The following is a 15317-nucleotide window of genomic DNA, read 5'->3' as shown; positions in this document are numbered from 1 at the left end:
CTCTGCCCAGCCCATACGGTATGTCAGGAGGCAGCAGTTAGTATAGTTCCTTAGGGACTCTTAGAGAAGCTCATCAGAATGGGCTGGAGAAGTCATTGTCTTGCTGCTGTCATTGTTCATAAAGTGCTTATTGCCTATCAACAAGGTGCAGAGGACAAGAAGGCCAGGGAATACCTGCCAAGTGTTTACATCTCCCGAAGCCAACCATAGGAAGGCTTGGTGCATCCTTCTGCCTGAACTAGGGAGGGACCAAACACTCACCCAGTGTGCGGAGAAATAGACTCCCACGTGAGACCCCTCCAGACTGCTGCTCTCCAACGACTGCTCGTTATTTCTAAGCAAGGGCCCGGAAATGACTTCCCTGAAGGGCTTAGGTCCCCAAGGGAATTCCAGACCTGAAACAAGGCAACAGAGGGCAAGAATGTCAAGGCTCTTTGTGATAGCCTGGGACTGGGAAAGCCTTCTGGCTGCAGGTGCAACCCCATGATCAGATGACATTTGTAAAGACAGTCACAGGACCCTCAGTTAACAAGGAAACCAAAGTGGGGACTCATCCAAAGCCAAGCAAGCCCTGCTACCCTTGAAACAGTGGTCCCTGGCCTGGATGAGCACAAAACCCACCTCCTAAGGGCCATCTTGGGATGCAGAAGGAAGGCTTCAGATGTACAATGAAACAAACAGAACAGACTCCACAGGTAACTCAGAGGAGGTAAGCCAATCCCAGTCCCGGCATCTTAGTGGTTCTTAAGTCTGATTGCACACTTGAATCCACTGGGGAAACTTCAAAATAGAATGCATTTGGGGCCTGATTCCCAGAGATTTGGATCTGGGCTGGGACTTAGGGAACCAAGTAAGAACTTAAGTTTCATGAATGGTAGAGTGAAACCTTCCTATCCTCTATGCTGGACATATTCTGAGACATTTAAACTCCAGACAGGAGAGTAAATAATAGGCTCCCAGCACAACACAGCAGTATTTTCTCACTGGGTGGTCCGAGGCCCACTGCCTCAAAATTGCCCAAGGGGATGGGCAGAAGATGGAAGAGAGAGGCAGGGACCAGTTAAAAGCAGGTGGCAAGCCCACCATGAAACAAAAGAATACAAACCTCTCTGGAGCGGGGAGGAGTAGGACTGTTGTTAAAACAGTCAGAGGGGAGGGAAGACTGTATGTTAAAGGGATCAGCACTTAAACCTGCAAAGGAGTTGGTTCCATCATGCCCTGGTTTTTACAGAGGGTAAATTTTTCTACCTGGGAAGTTTTTTTGTGTTTTGTTTTTTTCTGGGGAAATGGCTGACCAGGGCTTCAGTTCTAACTCGATTGGTGGGAGAAGGGAGATCTCTTGTCACTTCAATACGCATGGACAAGAGCAGATCCTTGTCAGCCACTGGGCAGAGGTCAGAGCAGCCTCCTCAGTGTGCAGCATTGGCCAGCTGGCCAGCAAGTCTGTAGGACTTAGGCAGCACCAAGAAATAAGGTGCATTTGGCACAAAGCCAGGAGAGCCACAAAGGGACTGTGACTTTGCTGTGGTGAGACAGATGGAACACCTTTAATCCCCAATCCTCAGGTCAAAAACCTATTTTCATGTGTATTCTGCCAGCACTGGGGCTTGAACTGGCTCTCAATCAGGCTCACAATTTGTACTCTACCACTCCAGCCATACCTCTATTTCTGGCTGGCTTTTGGCTGGTTCAATCTGAGACTGATTTGTCTTCCTAGGTTGACTTTGAACCTTGATTCTGGAATCTCAGCCTCCCAAAATGGCAGGATTATAGGCTTGAGCCATCTAAAACTTCAAAAGCCACGCTAGCGCTCAAAAAGTTTTAATATTTCAGATTCCAGATTTCTCAGATGAAGGATGTTCAACTGATAGTCTCTGCAAATACTTCAAATCTGAAAAACTTCAAAATTCAAACTATTTCTTCCTTCAAGCATTTCAGATGAGTGACAGCTATATTTAAAGAGGAAAAACAAACCCTCCTCTTTGCCTGCCTCTAGCTGCCAAGTGTCAGCCACTGCTGAAACAGCACAAGAGGTCAGTGTCTGGGTTCTTGCGCTTTTCAACATACTCCTCGGCCCTCCATGCTGAACTTCCTTTTCCAGACTCCATCTGCTTCTGCCCATGAGTTAAAGGCCCCAGGAGGGACATTTGGATCCCTTTAAAAATCTTAACCATGACCAGGAGAATACCATCATTTCATCAAGACAGCATTCCCTAGCCAGCCAACTCAACCACTTATGTATATCACACTAGCATCCTCTCCACCAACAAGGAGGAGGAGGCCAGGGCTGGTAAGTGGGGGAGTCTGGGGATTAGAGCACAGAAGAACACAGCAGGGCTTTACCTTCTGGGTCATCTCGGATCACCAGGAGGCCGTTCCTGCACACAACCTTTCCAGAGGTGGCATCTAGGAAAATGAGTGATGGAATGTTGGAAATTCGGTATTTGTTCCAAAGTTTCAGCTGTAAAAAGAAAAGTTAAAGAATGTAAGTAAAGCCCAATCAAATCAACTTGTGGAGGTCTTTCAAGTTCCGTGGGCCCCAAGAAGGATGCATGAGAACGCAATGGAGTATATAAATAAAGGAATAACTGTCCCAAAGCTGGGCTGCTGGGCAAAGGAACGGGTTAACTACAATCTCACATGGTCCCTGTGGTCTGTAGAGTGCAAGTCCCACCCAGGTTCAGGTAATGACAAAGGTGATGGAGGATCATGCTTCTCCCCATCTCCCTCATGGGCATACTCTCTGAAAAGCATGAACAACATGGCTACTCCTGGGCACAGGAAGGAGAGGGCAAGGAGGTGTCCGAGGGCAACGGGCCTCAAGAGGCAGGCTGAATGAAGCAGAGGGTAAGGCATGCATGACTGTGTCACCCTAAGCAGCAAGGGAGGAGGCAGAGCACCTGCCAAGAAACAGTAGGTTTCCCTGCCTATAGATACCTGTTTCTTGGCAGGAAAGGAGGCCTGTCTCAAACTGGATGGGCCCTGGCAGACAGTTTGCAATGACTAGTACTGTCACTCCACAGAGGTGTGATTCACGATCCAGACCAAATATTCTCAAGAGAAAGATTCAACAGTAAGTAAAATTGTCCTGCCACTGGCATAAGAGCCAATAATTAGCTGTGCAAAGGAGAAGAAAAGGAAGGAGGGAGGGAGGGAGGGAGGGAGGGAGGGAGGGAAGGAAGGAAGGAAGGAAGGAAGGAAGGAAGGAAGGAAGGAAGGAAGGAAGGAAGGAAGGAAGGAAGGAAAAACTAAGATGACAACTATAATTATGGTTTAAAAATAATTCTTGAGGGGAGAGAAGTCATCATTGGAAAAAAAATAAAAACTACAGTAACTTACAAACATTACAGTAAAAAAAAAATTCTAAGTCACCCATCCATGATTCACCACTTAGGGAAAGCTTAGACCATTTTTGGCAGTCCTGGGTTTTGAACTCAAGGCCCTGTGCTTGCTAGGTAGGTGCTACATCATTGGGCTAGACCAGAGCCCAACTTAGGTTGTTTTCTGTTTCCATCAGTCCTTTCGTGTGTGTGTGTGTGTGTGTGTGTGTGTGTGTGTGTGTGTGTGTGTGTGTGTGTGTGTGTGTGTGTGTGTGTGTGTGTGTGTGTGTGTGTGTGTGTGTGTGTGTGTGTGTGTGTGTCTCCTCTGGTCAAACTCAGGGCCTGGGTTCTCTACCTACCACCTGAGCTACAGCTCCACTTAGCTGGCATGGCAGGCATACACTGTCATATTCAGTTTCTTCTGTTGCAATAGGGTCTTCCAGACTTTTCTGCTTGGGCTGGCCTGGATGGGTTGGCCTTGAGGTGTCCATTGGACATACAAGTGATTTCAAGTAGGTACGTAGGATTTATGAATCTAGACTCTGGAGAGAGGAAGGTCTGGAGATAGAAATCAAGGATCATTAGTGACTAGATGTTTTAGGAGGGGACATGACTGAGGAAGAGATCACAGGGCACAGTCAGTGACTGCAGACACCGAGGGCTGAGGGGTGCTAGAAAGGCATGGAGGGTGGAGAGAAGAGAGCAGGCAATGGTGTTAGATGCTGCTGCACAGTGTCAATGGGGTTAGGGGAAGTCAATGGTACAGGAGGAGGAATAGGCACAGTCCTTTCCAGTATGTGCCCCAAGGGGGCCTGTCCCAAACTGGAGCCCTCTTGCCAAATAGGACCCATCAAGAGGAGAACAGCAAGAAAAGCCATATATATATATATATATATATATATATATATATATATATATATATATATATATATGGCTGAAGGGGCTGAAGGAATGATCATAGACAATTTTCCTCAAGATTTTGATGTAGAAGGGCCAGATGTAGTGGGGTATGCCTGCGGTTGCAAGCTGCAACTTCAGGAGAGAGAGGTTAGGAAAATTGGGGTTTGAGGTCAGCCAAGGAAAGAAGTTACAAAGACCCCATCTCAATAGGTAAGCTGAGGGTAGTGGTCTACATCATAAGAAGTAAAGCCACTCAGGAGGCAGAGGATGAAGGATGGCAGTCCCAGGCCAGCCTGGACAAAGCTTGGGACAATATCTGAAAAACTGAAATCAAAAGAACCAGGAACACATTTGTTGCTCTAAGGTTAAATGATCTTTGCTTTCTTAGAAGAAATTTTCCTTGGTCCTGTGTATTATTCAAGGATTATTAGGATCATATCCTCCCTGGGGTTCAGACAAGTAAAAAGAACACTTTGAAGAGAATTCTTTTTGAGTAACTAAATGTTTCCTAAAGCGAACTGCAGCCTGTGAGCCTTAAATAGAAAGGTGGCAGGTACCACATGATTACAATAGGGTGGTTCGATTGTAGGCACCCAGATTACACATGCAATGTATTTATATGATTAGGGTTTGAACTCAGGGCCTTTCGCTTGCCAGACAGGTGTTCTACTATTTGAGCCATACTATACTCCCAGCCAAACAAGATTGATCTTTTCTCTCATAACCTTCTTTGGAGAACTAAGAAACTAACTTGTACAACCCTTAACTTCCCTCCTCCCTAGATGGGGTTCTTTTTTATGGGGTCTAGGATGATAGTGCGTGGGTCTTGGCATGTGTCTTATCCATCACATCTTTGTTTCCTGGTGGAGTCCCACTGATTTAGTGGAAATTTTGCATTTGGACTCAAAACTGGCACTAAAGAGTGGATCTTTTTATAGACTAACCCATCATGCGGTAACTTTATATGACCATGATTTATTTAGGAACTTATTCATCAGTGAGCTCTGTTCATGATTGACATGGACTTTTTCAGGCTGCAGCATCAAGGTTACTCGGCTCCAAAACAGTGGATGGCACAGAATGATCACTGTGGCTTGTGGCCCTGCAGGTTTCAGTGCCTGTGTCAGAAAGCGCCCTTTAGGATGGAGAAATCATGGAGGTCTGTCCTGAGGATCTTCTTATTCTGACTGGACATGGGAAAATCTTGAGCTTAAAGAATGACTCACCTCTGTGCCTTAGGGTAAAAGATGCCAAGTCTACCAATGGTTCAAAAAAGCCTCAAAAACAGGGGCTTCACAACCATTTGGGGGTCACTTTTGAAGATAGAGCTCTGGATATTTTTTACCAGAGTAAAAGGCACACACACGTGCGTGCGTGCATGCGTGCGTGAGTGTGAGTGTGTGTGTGTGTGTGTGTGTGTGTGTGTGTGTGTGTGTGTGTGTAACTTCCCAGAGCTCATGTGACTGCCTTGAAGCCTGTCAGTGGGACTTGCTTGACTGCATGCTGTCCTGGGCCCCAGATAATGCCCCCCACCCTTGTGTTAAGAGTTCATTTTAGTGCAGATCTTGACCTTGACATTGACCTTGACTGGCAAGAGCTATAATCATGTTCCATCTTTACTCACACAATTAAAATCTCCTGCAATACAATACAATACAGCATGTGTTTGAAATCTAAGATATTGGCAGAATGAAAAGTGAGCAATAAAATCCCACCATCCCACTGCTGCTGGGGACCTGCTGGCTTCAGAGTTGTCGAGTGTCAGCAGGGTCCAGTCCACCCTTTCTTTATCTTTGGGTTGGTAATATCAAAGCACCCAGGGCTGAGAGCTAAACTGCACCTGTCTTTAAAGCATCCCCAAGAAACAAATTCATGTTCCTCCTTGGTATCACATTAGAGCTAGGCTGGCCCTCTACCAGTGATCTACCTGCCTCCCTCAACAACCCCATTAGAGTATTTAACCACTAAAATGCTTCCTTACCATCTTAGAGGTCTCTCTCGGGAGAAAACATGGTAGGGTTGGAAACAGGCTTCAAGGGGCTGGGCCATCACTCTGGCCCTACACCTTACTAGCTATCAGTGGGGAAAGAAGAACCAGATTTCAGGCAGTTTTCATCCCCACCTAGCTCAGTCACATCCATGTGGCAAGATAAGCATGAGAGTGAGAAGAGGCCATGTGAGTGGAGACACTAAGCTCCTAAAAACACTGCACACATGGGACACATCATTAACACTGGAATCTATGCTTATTTCTCTCCTTTTGTCAGTCCCCTCAAAAACCATTTCTCTGGCAACAATATTTTACAGCAAATCAATCAACTGTGCAGTTAGTAGGCTGTAAATGAAACGACTTGGGAAATGGGTATTTCCTTCTGAACAAATGGTGTTTTTCCACAATACAAAGATACTTGGGGGCCTGTTTTATGGGATCTGTTCGCTGCTCTCTTCTTTCTTTATTGCCTTCCTCTCCTTTGTAGATTTCCAGATTTTAAAGGAACACCCATTCTCCTTTGTAGATTTCCAGATTTTAAAGGAACAGGCAATTTTATTTTATTTATTTTATTTTAGTCTTTGGAGACAAGGTCTTGCTATGTTGAACTTGGCAGGCTCCACTTAAAACTACTGAGTTCAAGTGACCCTCCTGCCTCATCAACCTGAGTAGCTGGGACTTCATACAGCTGGCCATGCCTGGACTAACTGGAAGTTTTTTTTTTTTAATTGCCTCTGTAGCTTTTGCTTTCCGCTCTACCTAAGAGAATTCAGACACGACATGTAACTCTGGAAAGAATTTCTTTTTGGTTTCCTCACTTCTGGCTCAATGACTAAAGCGTGAAATACAACACAGTGTAGTGCAGCAGGGCAGGCGTGGGAGGAAAAGGAGCTGAGTCAGGTTCTTCCCATCCCCACTGCCTTTGAATCTGAACTCAGAGACTGAATTGAGGGCAAGAGCTCATGTTCCACTGGATTGGGGAAGAGTTTCAAAAAAGGCCAAAGGTATCGTAAGCCCCTTATGAGGGCTATAGTACTGTTGGGAAAGCCAAGTGACTTATACACCTCACATTTGCTTTTATCTCTGCAAAAAAGTTCCACCTAACTAAGGCTCATTTTAATGATCTCTTTGACTCATTGTACCTACTTCTTCCAAGCTACCCAAAGATCAGGTGACCCCAATAGAATATATCCTAGGAAAACCCTGACCCAGAAATCTAAGTATGGATGATTACTAAGCCAAATTTGGAAGCAAGTCAACAAAGATGACAGAGAAGAGAAACAAAGCAACTACAATATTCGCTCAATTTGGCAGAACTCAAAAAGGATGACAAAATGGGCCATGCAGGTTTTCATTCCTGGGCCTGGAGGCTATTTCAGATTCCAAGGTTGTGGTTGGAACACTCATCCTTGGGATGCTGGCCAGAAGAGCCTTTGTATAGTGGCCACAAAACAATGAAGCAAGTATCACAATGGATGGGATTTGGGAGCAGAGGAGAAAGCTGAGCCAACATGCAGGCCGGGTGGGATTAGTCAGCACCCACAGATGCCACAGGGAAACAGACTGGTGATTTCTGAGAAGGCCCCGCTCTTGACAACGACACAGGATCTGCCTCTCGGGCCGAGGACTGAGGCTTGCACTTGACGGAGAAGCTTAGCTTTGATTTCTCAACAGCTGCTGCAGATCTGTGTGATGAAGCCAAAGCTAACACAGATGGAGGGTTAATCAGCGAACTTCTTGGCCAGGTCAGCTGGAGCCTTCTCAGGCAAACTATCCCTGCCCTTCCACCCAGTGCTGACCCAACAGTCAAAACCACCCTTTCTTTCTGTGAGCAGCACTGAAAAACAGAACCTTAAGTGTCCCCACGTTTCCTAAGCAAACAGGGCCAAAGCCCATTACGGACACACCAGAGGGAAAGTACCTCTGTCCCACCTCTAATGTCATTAGCATATTCTGTAGCTTGACTGCCTGGGTCTGAGTCAGCTCTCACCACCTCATAGCTGGTAATCTCAGGCAATCTACTGAACGTCTCTCTGCTTCTTCATCTGCAAAAGTGGGATAACAGAACCTTCTCTCATTGGGCTGTTATGAGGATGAGTTACATTAAGTGTTCAGGCAAAGGCCTCGCACAGGGCAGGTGCTATATAATACATATGTGTTGTGCTATTGTTCATATAGGTATAGTTGTCACCCTGGCATCCTCTTCCAAATTGTCCCTACGGCTTTATCCTTACACCAGCAGAGATCAGGCCAACATTTTGATCTCCATGTTCCTGTAACACGATTCCCAGTGTGCGGAAATTTTCATAGACTGGTAGAGTTGAATGGCCAAACACAAGACCTAGAACACTATGTGTTCAATCAATAAACGATAAGTAATTAATGCAAGGAGGAGGAAGGGACAGCGGGAGGGAACACTGTCCTACACCGCCTAGATGAGACATTTGTCTAAGTAACCAGGTTCAACTATTTAAATGGCTTCTTTTCCTAGATCCTTGGGGGACCAGAATGTTCTTTAAAGTGCACTCCTTCTATGGAGTTATACATAAGTGCCAGTAGAATCAGGGCTCTTCTCTCATTACCTAACAGTGCCTCTGACCTCTGGACCCTACACACTTCCCCATCCCTCTGCTTGGAACTGACATGGGAAATCAGCCTGTGAGGGTAAGGAGCCGATGCAGTGGGCTGGGCCAGGCTGGCCACAATCATCAAGAATTCAAAATCCTCCCAGTGGATTTGCAATAATGACACTGGATTTTTTTTAAAGACAAGATCTTGCTAATGTAATTCAGGTTGGCCTTTTAACTCTCAATCCTCCTGCCTCAGCCTCCTGAGTGCTGGGATTACAGGAGTATAGCACCATGCCCAGTGGACCCTGAATTGTGTGTGGCATGCTTTTCCTGGGGCTTGAACTCAGAGCTTGGGTACTGTCCCTAAGCTTTTTTGCTCAAGGCTAGCACTCTAACATTTCAGGTCACACATGTAAACACAAGAAGGTAAAAAAAAAAAAAAATACTAAAGTGAAGCCAGGTATAGTGACATATGTGTGTAATCTTAGCTACTTAGAAGACAGAGGTAGGAGGACCATAGTTTTGAAACTGGCCCAGGCAAAAAGTATGAGACCTGGGCTGGGAAGGTGGCTCAGTGGTAGAGCGCTTGCCTTGCATGCCTGAGGCCCTGGGTTCGATTCCTCAGCACCACATAAGCAAAAAGAAAAAAGCCGGAAGTGGCGCTGTGGCTCAAGTGGTAGAGTGCTAGCCTTGAGCTGAAGAGCTGAGGGACAGCGCCCAGGCCCAGAGTTCAGGCCCCACGACCGGACCCCCCCAAAAAAAGTATGAGACCTAATTTGAAAAATAAACTAAAAGCAAAAGGATTGGGTTTGTGGTTCAGATGATATAGTGGTTGTGCAAGGACATGGGTTCAAACCCCCAAAACTACAAATAACCAAAACTAACCACAACTGAAAGAAATACTATGGGGGAGAAGGATGAAAGGGGTGAACTTGATCAAGATACATTGTATACATAAACTGCTTCCTTGAATGGCAGCTCCTTTGTACAACTAAAGATAACTTAAAAAAAAAAAAAAAAGCCAAACCAGAAGCAATGTTCCTTGTGGCTCAGAGGCCTGTGTCTGGCCACTAGCACTAACAGTGGGGTACAGTTTTGTTACCTGGTAGTGAAGGCTACAGTAGAATACTGGTGAGGATGGAACGTGAAGTTGGGGAAGAGACTGTTTCCCAAGTGTGGCCAGTGTTGGAAAGCAGAGGAAACTAAAGGAAGATATTCGGAGACTCCTCCTGCCTTTTTAGAAAGCAACTTAGCTACTAAGCTCCTTTCAGAAAGCCTCACCTGCACATCAATTGCCATCATCAGCAATTATAAATGAAAAAGATGAAAGGAGTGGAGCCGTGGCCACAAATACAAAGGCAAATGTGTACACGTTTTCTTCCCATCCTTTCAAAAGTGCTACAGTGCAAAGCATCTCTGAATTCCTCCACGTCACAGCTGGCTTGCAGAGCCAGGCTCCCTAACACTTGGAAGTTGGTATCATTTGTAACACCCATTAAGAGATTCATTTGCTAAGCCATGCAACTTCCTGTCCTAATGACTCCCCCAGCCAGGAGATGAGCAGTTTGCTGGAAGTACAAAGTAGCATATGGCCACCACATTCTTCCCAGCCAGCACCGGAGACAAGGGGAAGGCGGCTGGGTTTCCCCACGCTGCAGTTCTCACAAGCTGACAGAGGGATTTCCTACAGCCCATCTGCTCCCAAAACCTCCACTGGGCAGAGTGGTTTGGAACAGAGGGGTGCCTTGTAATAACAGGCTACAAATAGGGAAGATCCAAAGAAGTGACTGGGAGTTTTCCTATGAGAGGGGGATAAAGAGCTAGAGTGGAGCTGGACTCTGAGAGACGTGTCCCAGCCCTGAAGGCAATCACTTCAGTGGGGAGTCAGGGTTTCTGTGGCTCCGGTCGCTGTGCATACTTCTGCTGACGGGACTCGATGGGAGAGGGTTCAAATGTGTTCACATTCACTGTGAGCAGTGCCTTTTTTCCTTGAACACTGGGGACCTTGATCTACAACCTTCTTTGAGAGACATGTCACCACCCAACCCAGAAGATTAAGGTCATACTGATGAACAACAAATTCTGAGTGTTTTCACATGAGATCTTTACAGGGCCAGGAGGTTAAAACAACGCTGAAAGGCGGAGAAGAAGTGTAGGTATAAACCATGAGAGCGGGGAGGAGGAGGGCCAGCTGCCCCTGCTTAGCTGAAAGATGGTGGTAGATGTTATTAACCTGCCCCAAACAATCCATCCCCTCAGTACTAAATTTAAGGTGACTGAATTTGGTATTTGACCACAGCTGAAAGGAGTGTACACACACGCACACGTGTGTGTGTGTATCCATATATATGGATATACACATGTATCTGTCTTCTCTGCTAATTAAAAAAAAAAAAGCTGAGTATGGTGGTTCACACATACAATTTCAGCTACTCAAGAGGCAGAGATAGGAGAATCTCTGCCCAAGACTGGCTCTGGGCAAAAACAACAAACCCTGTCTGAAACAAATTAAAGCAAAAAGGCCTGGGGGCATGAGTCAACCGGCAGAGTTCTCTCCCATCTATTATATGTAAGGCCCAGAGTTCAAAACACAGTACAACTATAAAAAAGAAAAAAAATAAATTATACTGTTTTCTTTGTCTAAAAATAGCTATACCAGCTCCCCCAGGAAAAAGTATTCAGAACAGACTCCTGGGGACAGGACAACAGGGCCCCCAGCCGCCTCAGGTCTAGCTGGGATGACAAGCCACTTCCTCACAGCAGCAGGCTCAAATGCAGCACTTGGAGGCCACATCCAGCATGGACACCTTGCACACAAGCACCAGGAGCTACAGTGAAACAGGACCAAGGAGGGAGGGGGAGAGACATTGCCCAAAGAGAGAGAGAGACAGACAGAGAGAGAGACAGAGGAGACAGAGAGACAGAGAGAATGAGAATGCGTGCATGCACTACTAGGGCTTGAACTCAGGACCTGGATGCTGTCTAAGCTTTTTTGCTCAAGGCTAGAGCTCTACCACTTGAGTCACAGCTCCACTTCTGGCTTTTTACTGGTTAATGGGAAACAAGGGTCCTATGGACTTTCCTGCCTGGGCTGGCTTTGAACCATGATTCTCAGATCTCAGCCTCCTATGTAGTTAGGATCTCAGGCTTGAGCTACTGGTGCCCAGCTTGATAAGGAGTTTTTAGATGTGAGCCACCAGATCAATAGCAAGAGAGAACTCTAATCTTCTAGAATCCCATGGTCATCATCTTTACTGGACTTGAAAGCAAAGCCTATCTCAGTCTCCCTCACTGGATGAAGGCCTGCAGGGAACCAAACCTTATGCTGCCTGGCATCCCCAGTTCCTTACAAGGTAGGCATTCAGTAATGCCCATGGAAATGCCTTCGGGCTGAGAATGTGCTAGCAGCTTCTCACATGTGACTCTGAAGACAAAAGCATGAGAGACCAGCGAGCCACTGGCGTGTTTTCACACACATTCATTGTGGTTCCTAAGCAGCTACTCGCTAAGTTGCCATCCAAAAAAGAAATCAGGCAAATAGTCTCAAAATGCTGTGCGGCTTCCAGGAGATCAGGAATGTGATTGCATAACGCCTCCCAAACCAAATGCTATAAATTACAAGTCAGCGGGCTGAGCTTTTCCATGTCCACTCTCCAAAATGAAAATAAGAGCAGGAAGTGCGGTTTGTGAGAACGGCGGCAATGTTTATCATCTCAGCGCCACCCGTACCTGTTCCACCATGGAGCCATTAGCACTCAGCACAGCACTCTTTCCAATTTCCTAGCTGATTGTTATTTCATCAGGGTTTTTGCACCCCGCTGCATAGAAAGCTCTGTTTCTTGGCAGAACTTTCTGAGTGCCCAGTTATAAACCCCTTGTTACCACTTTCCTGCTTCAGGAAGTCCCCACTGAGTCCCAGCCAAATGACAAGGAGAGGAAAGGAAACATTTACAATGATGTGAGAAATTCCCCTGGTGGGGAGGGGAAAGGGAAGCGGGGAGGGGGGATCAAAGGAGACAGTTGTAAAGGGTTGATTTGGACTAGATTGGTCCAAGACAGTAACATCACCACATCACCTCACTAGGAACCCAGAAAACTAGGCACCTCTTCGACTCTGAAAATGGTACCCAGCACACTGCTACAGGCCAGCTGTGTCCAGAGTGAAAGGAATGGAATCTCATACTAAGAAGCTGTGATTACCACATACCAAGATGCCTTTCTACAGAAATGAACTGGGGCTTGCATTGTCCCCTCCACCAACTCTTGAAATGAAAGGATTCCACAGCACAATGAAATAAGTAACAGCAGGGAGGAAGAGAGAGGGAGGTGGATTGTTTGGAAAGTAGAAGACAGAGTGAAAAGATGAAATTCAAGACAGATGTGTCAGAGTCACAAACATATGTCCTTGAATTTATGCATTCAAGTGATTCATGTAGAATAAGGGGGAAAAAAAGAGCTACTCAATATAGAAAGAAACACAAGCGTAAACAGAACAGAATGGCACACTCTTCTTTCTTGCCTGATCTTACAAAGAAATGTGAATTAATACCTCTCTTTTTGCTAAATAAAGTTACTATAAAACAGGGTGTGTGACTGTTTCAAGATGAAATACTGGAAATTAAGCAGCGGTTCCCTAGGGTCCCCATCATGCTCAACAGGATGTCAACCACCAACAATTTATGTCCAGTTACTGAATGTTGGTTTCTTATCTCCAAAGGAGGCTGCTGCTGCTGAGTATCAGCAGAATTTCACAAATAGTAGCATTTGTCAGGTTCATGCCTGGCCATTAAAAAATAAATAAAGCAGGAAATTTGCATGGGTGTTTCCATCGAAACACAAGTCCAAGACTGTGGCCAGAAGAGACATTTTTTTTACAACATAGTATCAGTGTTGTTTTACTTCTAAACAGCAAACCCAAAGGAGCCACCACACAATTGGTTCCAAATACCTCATACTGAGGAAAAACACAGACGGCCTGCTTCACTGGTCAACTCCTCTCAGTTTGAGACTTTCAAAGGAGACAAGTACTAAGAACAGCAGGAATGTCCCCAGACGCCAGGATGTGCTAGAGAGAAGGTAAGGCAGAGTCCAAGGACATAGCGCAGAAGATGAGGAGGTCACTGAGTTTTCCGGGACAGGTCAAGTGTCACATTCAGAACCACTGCTCAACAGAACAGATCCACACTATGCACATATCTGGTCTCTTGTCATCAATAGGCATTTAATGAACACCCGCCACTTAGCTAAATATTCATGTCAGATGGCATAGGGACAGAGATTAAGACAGGACACTCTGCCTTCCAGAGATGAAAGGAGCCTAGTAAATAAGCAAACTTGCTTCCTCTCCAGTGATGCTACCCTTCCCTGCCCACACCCCATATCCATGAACCTAGAGCCATGAGTGATAGAAGTAGATATAGACCTTTGATCCAAGACAAAATATATTCTCTCCTGGAAGTGTAGAACTACATATACAAGATATGTTCAGCAAGATCAAAGGTGCAAGCTGGCTACTGGAAGGAGTCATATTGACCCTTCTCATGAAGCCCCTCTCCCTCCAAGTTATTAACCTCAGTGCCCAGATGCTATCTATGCTCGTTTATCCCCACATACAGTGACTCAGCTAAGTGTGGCAGAGATATGAATGGGTAGAGGAGGGCTGTTAGTGGTGGTGGGAACCTGGCACTTTATAGCCTTGAGGGACAAACAATGAGAGTTGACACACAGTACGAGTGACCGAAGAGAAGCAGAGAACAGAGAGAAGCAAATGGCAGAAACCATAGCCCTAAGAAGGGCAAGGGGATCTGCTTCTGCAATCCTGTGTCTGGGCCCTCTTGTCTCCCAGCTGGTCTCTATTTCCTGGATCTGGATGCCCATGGGATTAACAACTATATTCTGAGAGCCCAACCCAATTTACATATGCCAGCATGAGTGAATTTCTGTTCTCTGTGAACAACTTATAACTAAGACAGACATGTGGGTACGTGTGTATGCTGAGAGCCCATGTTTACCTCAAAGACCTCTACCTCTTACAATGCCAGCAAAGGAGCAGCAGAATTAGTCAACACTCGGAACCCTTTCAAATCTCCCTTTCCATCAGCAGGATACATGTCCCCCAGCCCATGGATGCCTGAAGCCAAGACAGTCCCAAATTCTTCAGAGAGTATGTTTTTTTCTGACACACAAAGTTGATGCCTTTTCCCTCTTAACTAAATTCTCACATGATTTTTCTACAACTTTTGTGTTTTAAGTTGCAAAAGCAAAACTAGTTCTGCTTCTTTTTCCTTCTTCACAATTTCACATCCATTCTGATGATAGATTTTAGCAACTTCACCCTATTATTGTTTTTCCTTCCTTAGTAGGTAAAAAAATCTTTTCACCTTTAAAAAAAAAAAGCATTTTACATCTTCTCTTTGGTATCACTGAATTGTCAGTATCACTACTCTAGTGCTTTGGGGTCATTATTGCGAAAAAGAATAATTACTTGAACGTAAGTACTGCCATACCCCCAACAATCAAACTGGTAACAAAAATGGT

General features: G+C 45.6%; 1 protein-coding gene across 2 annotated transcripts in view; it reads right to left on the bottom strand.

The window, feature by feature from the left end:
* The window catches only part of Nxn (nucleoredoxin), a 137771-nt gene that overhangs the window by 21172 nt on the left and 101282 nt on the right, over positions 1-15317 (bottom strand). For both annotated transcript variants that reach the window (XM_070027419.1, XM_070027418.1), the window contains exons 2-3: positions 2344-2461; positions 262-395 (exon numbers count right to left, since the gene is read on the bottom strand). In XM_070027419.1, coding sequence (XP_069883520.1) covers positions 262-395; positions 2344-2461 — 252 coding nt within the window. The remainder of the gene's footprint in view (positions 1-261; positions 396-2343; positions 2462-15317) is intronic.

This window comes from Dipodomys merriami, unplaced genomic scaffold (assembly GCF_024711535.1).
Source record: "Dipodomys merriami isolate MVZ:Mamm:240054 unplaced genomic scaffold, mDipMer1.0.p SCAF_19, whole genome shotgun sequence".
NCBI classification, from domain to species: Eukaryota; Metazoa; Chordata; class Mammalia; order Rodentia; family Heteromyidae; genus Dipodomys; species Dipodomys merriami.
The sequence above is the reverse complement of the archived record's forward strand: the minus strand, read 5'-3'. Positions and strand labels throughout refer to the sequence as shown.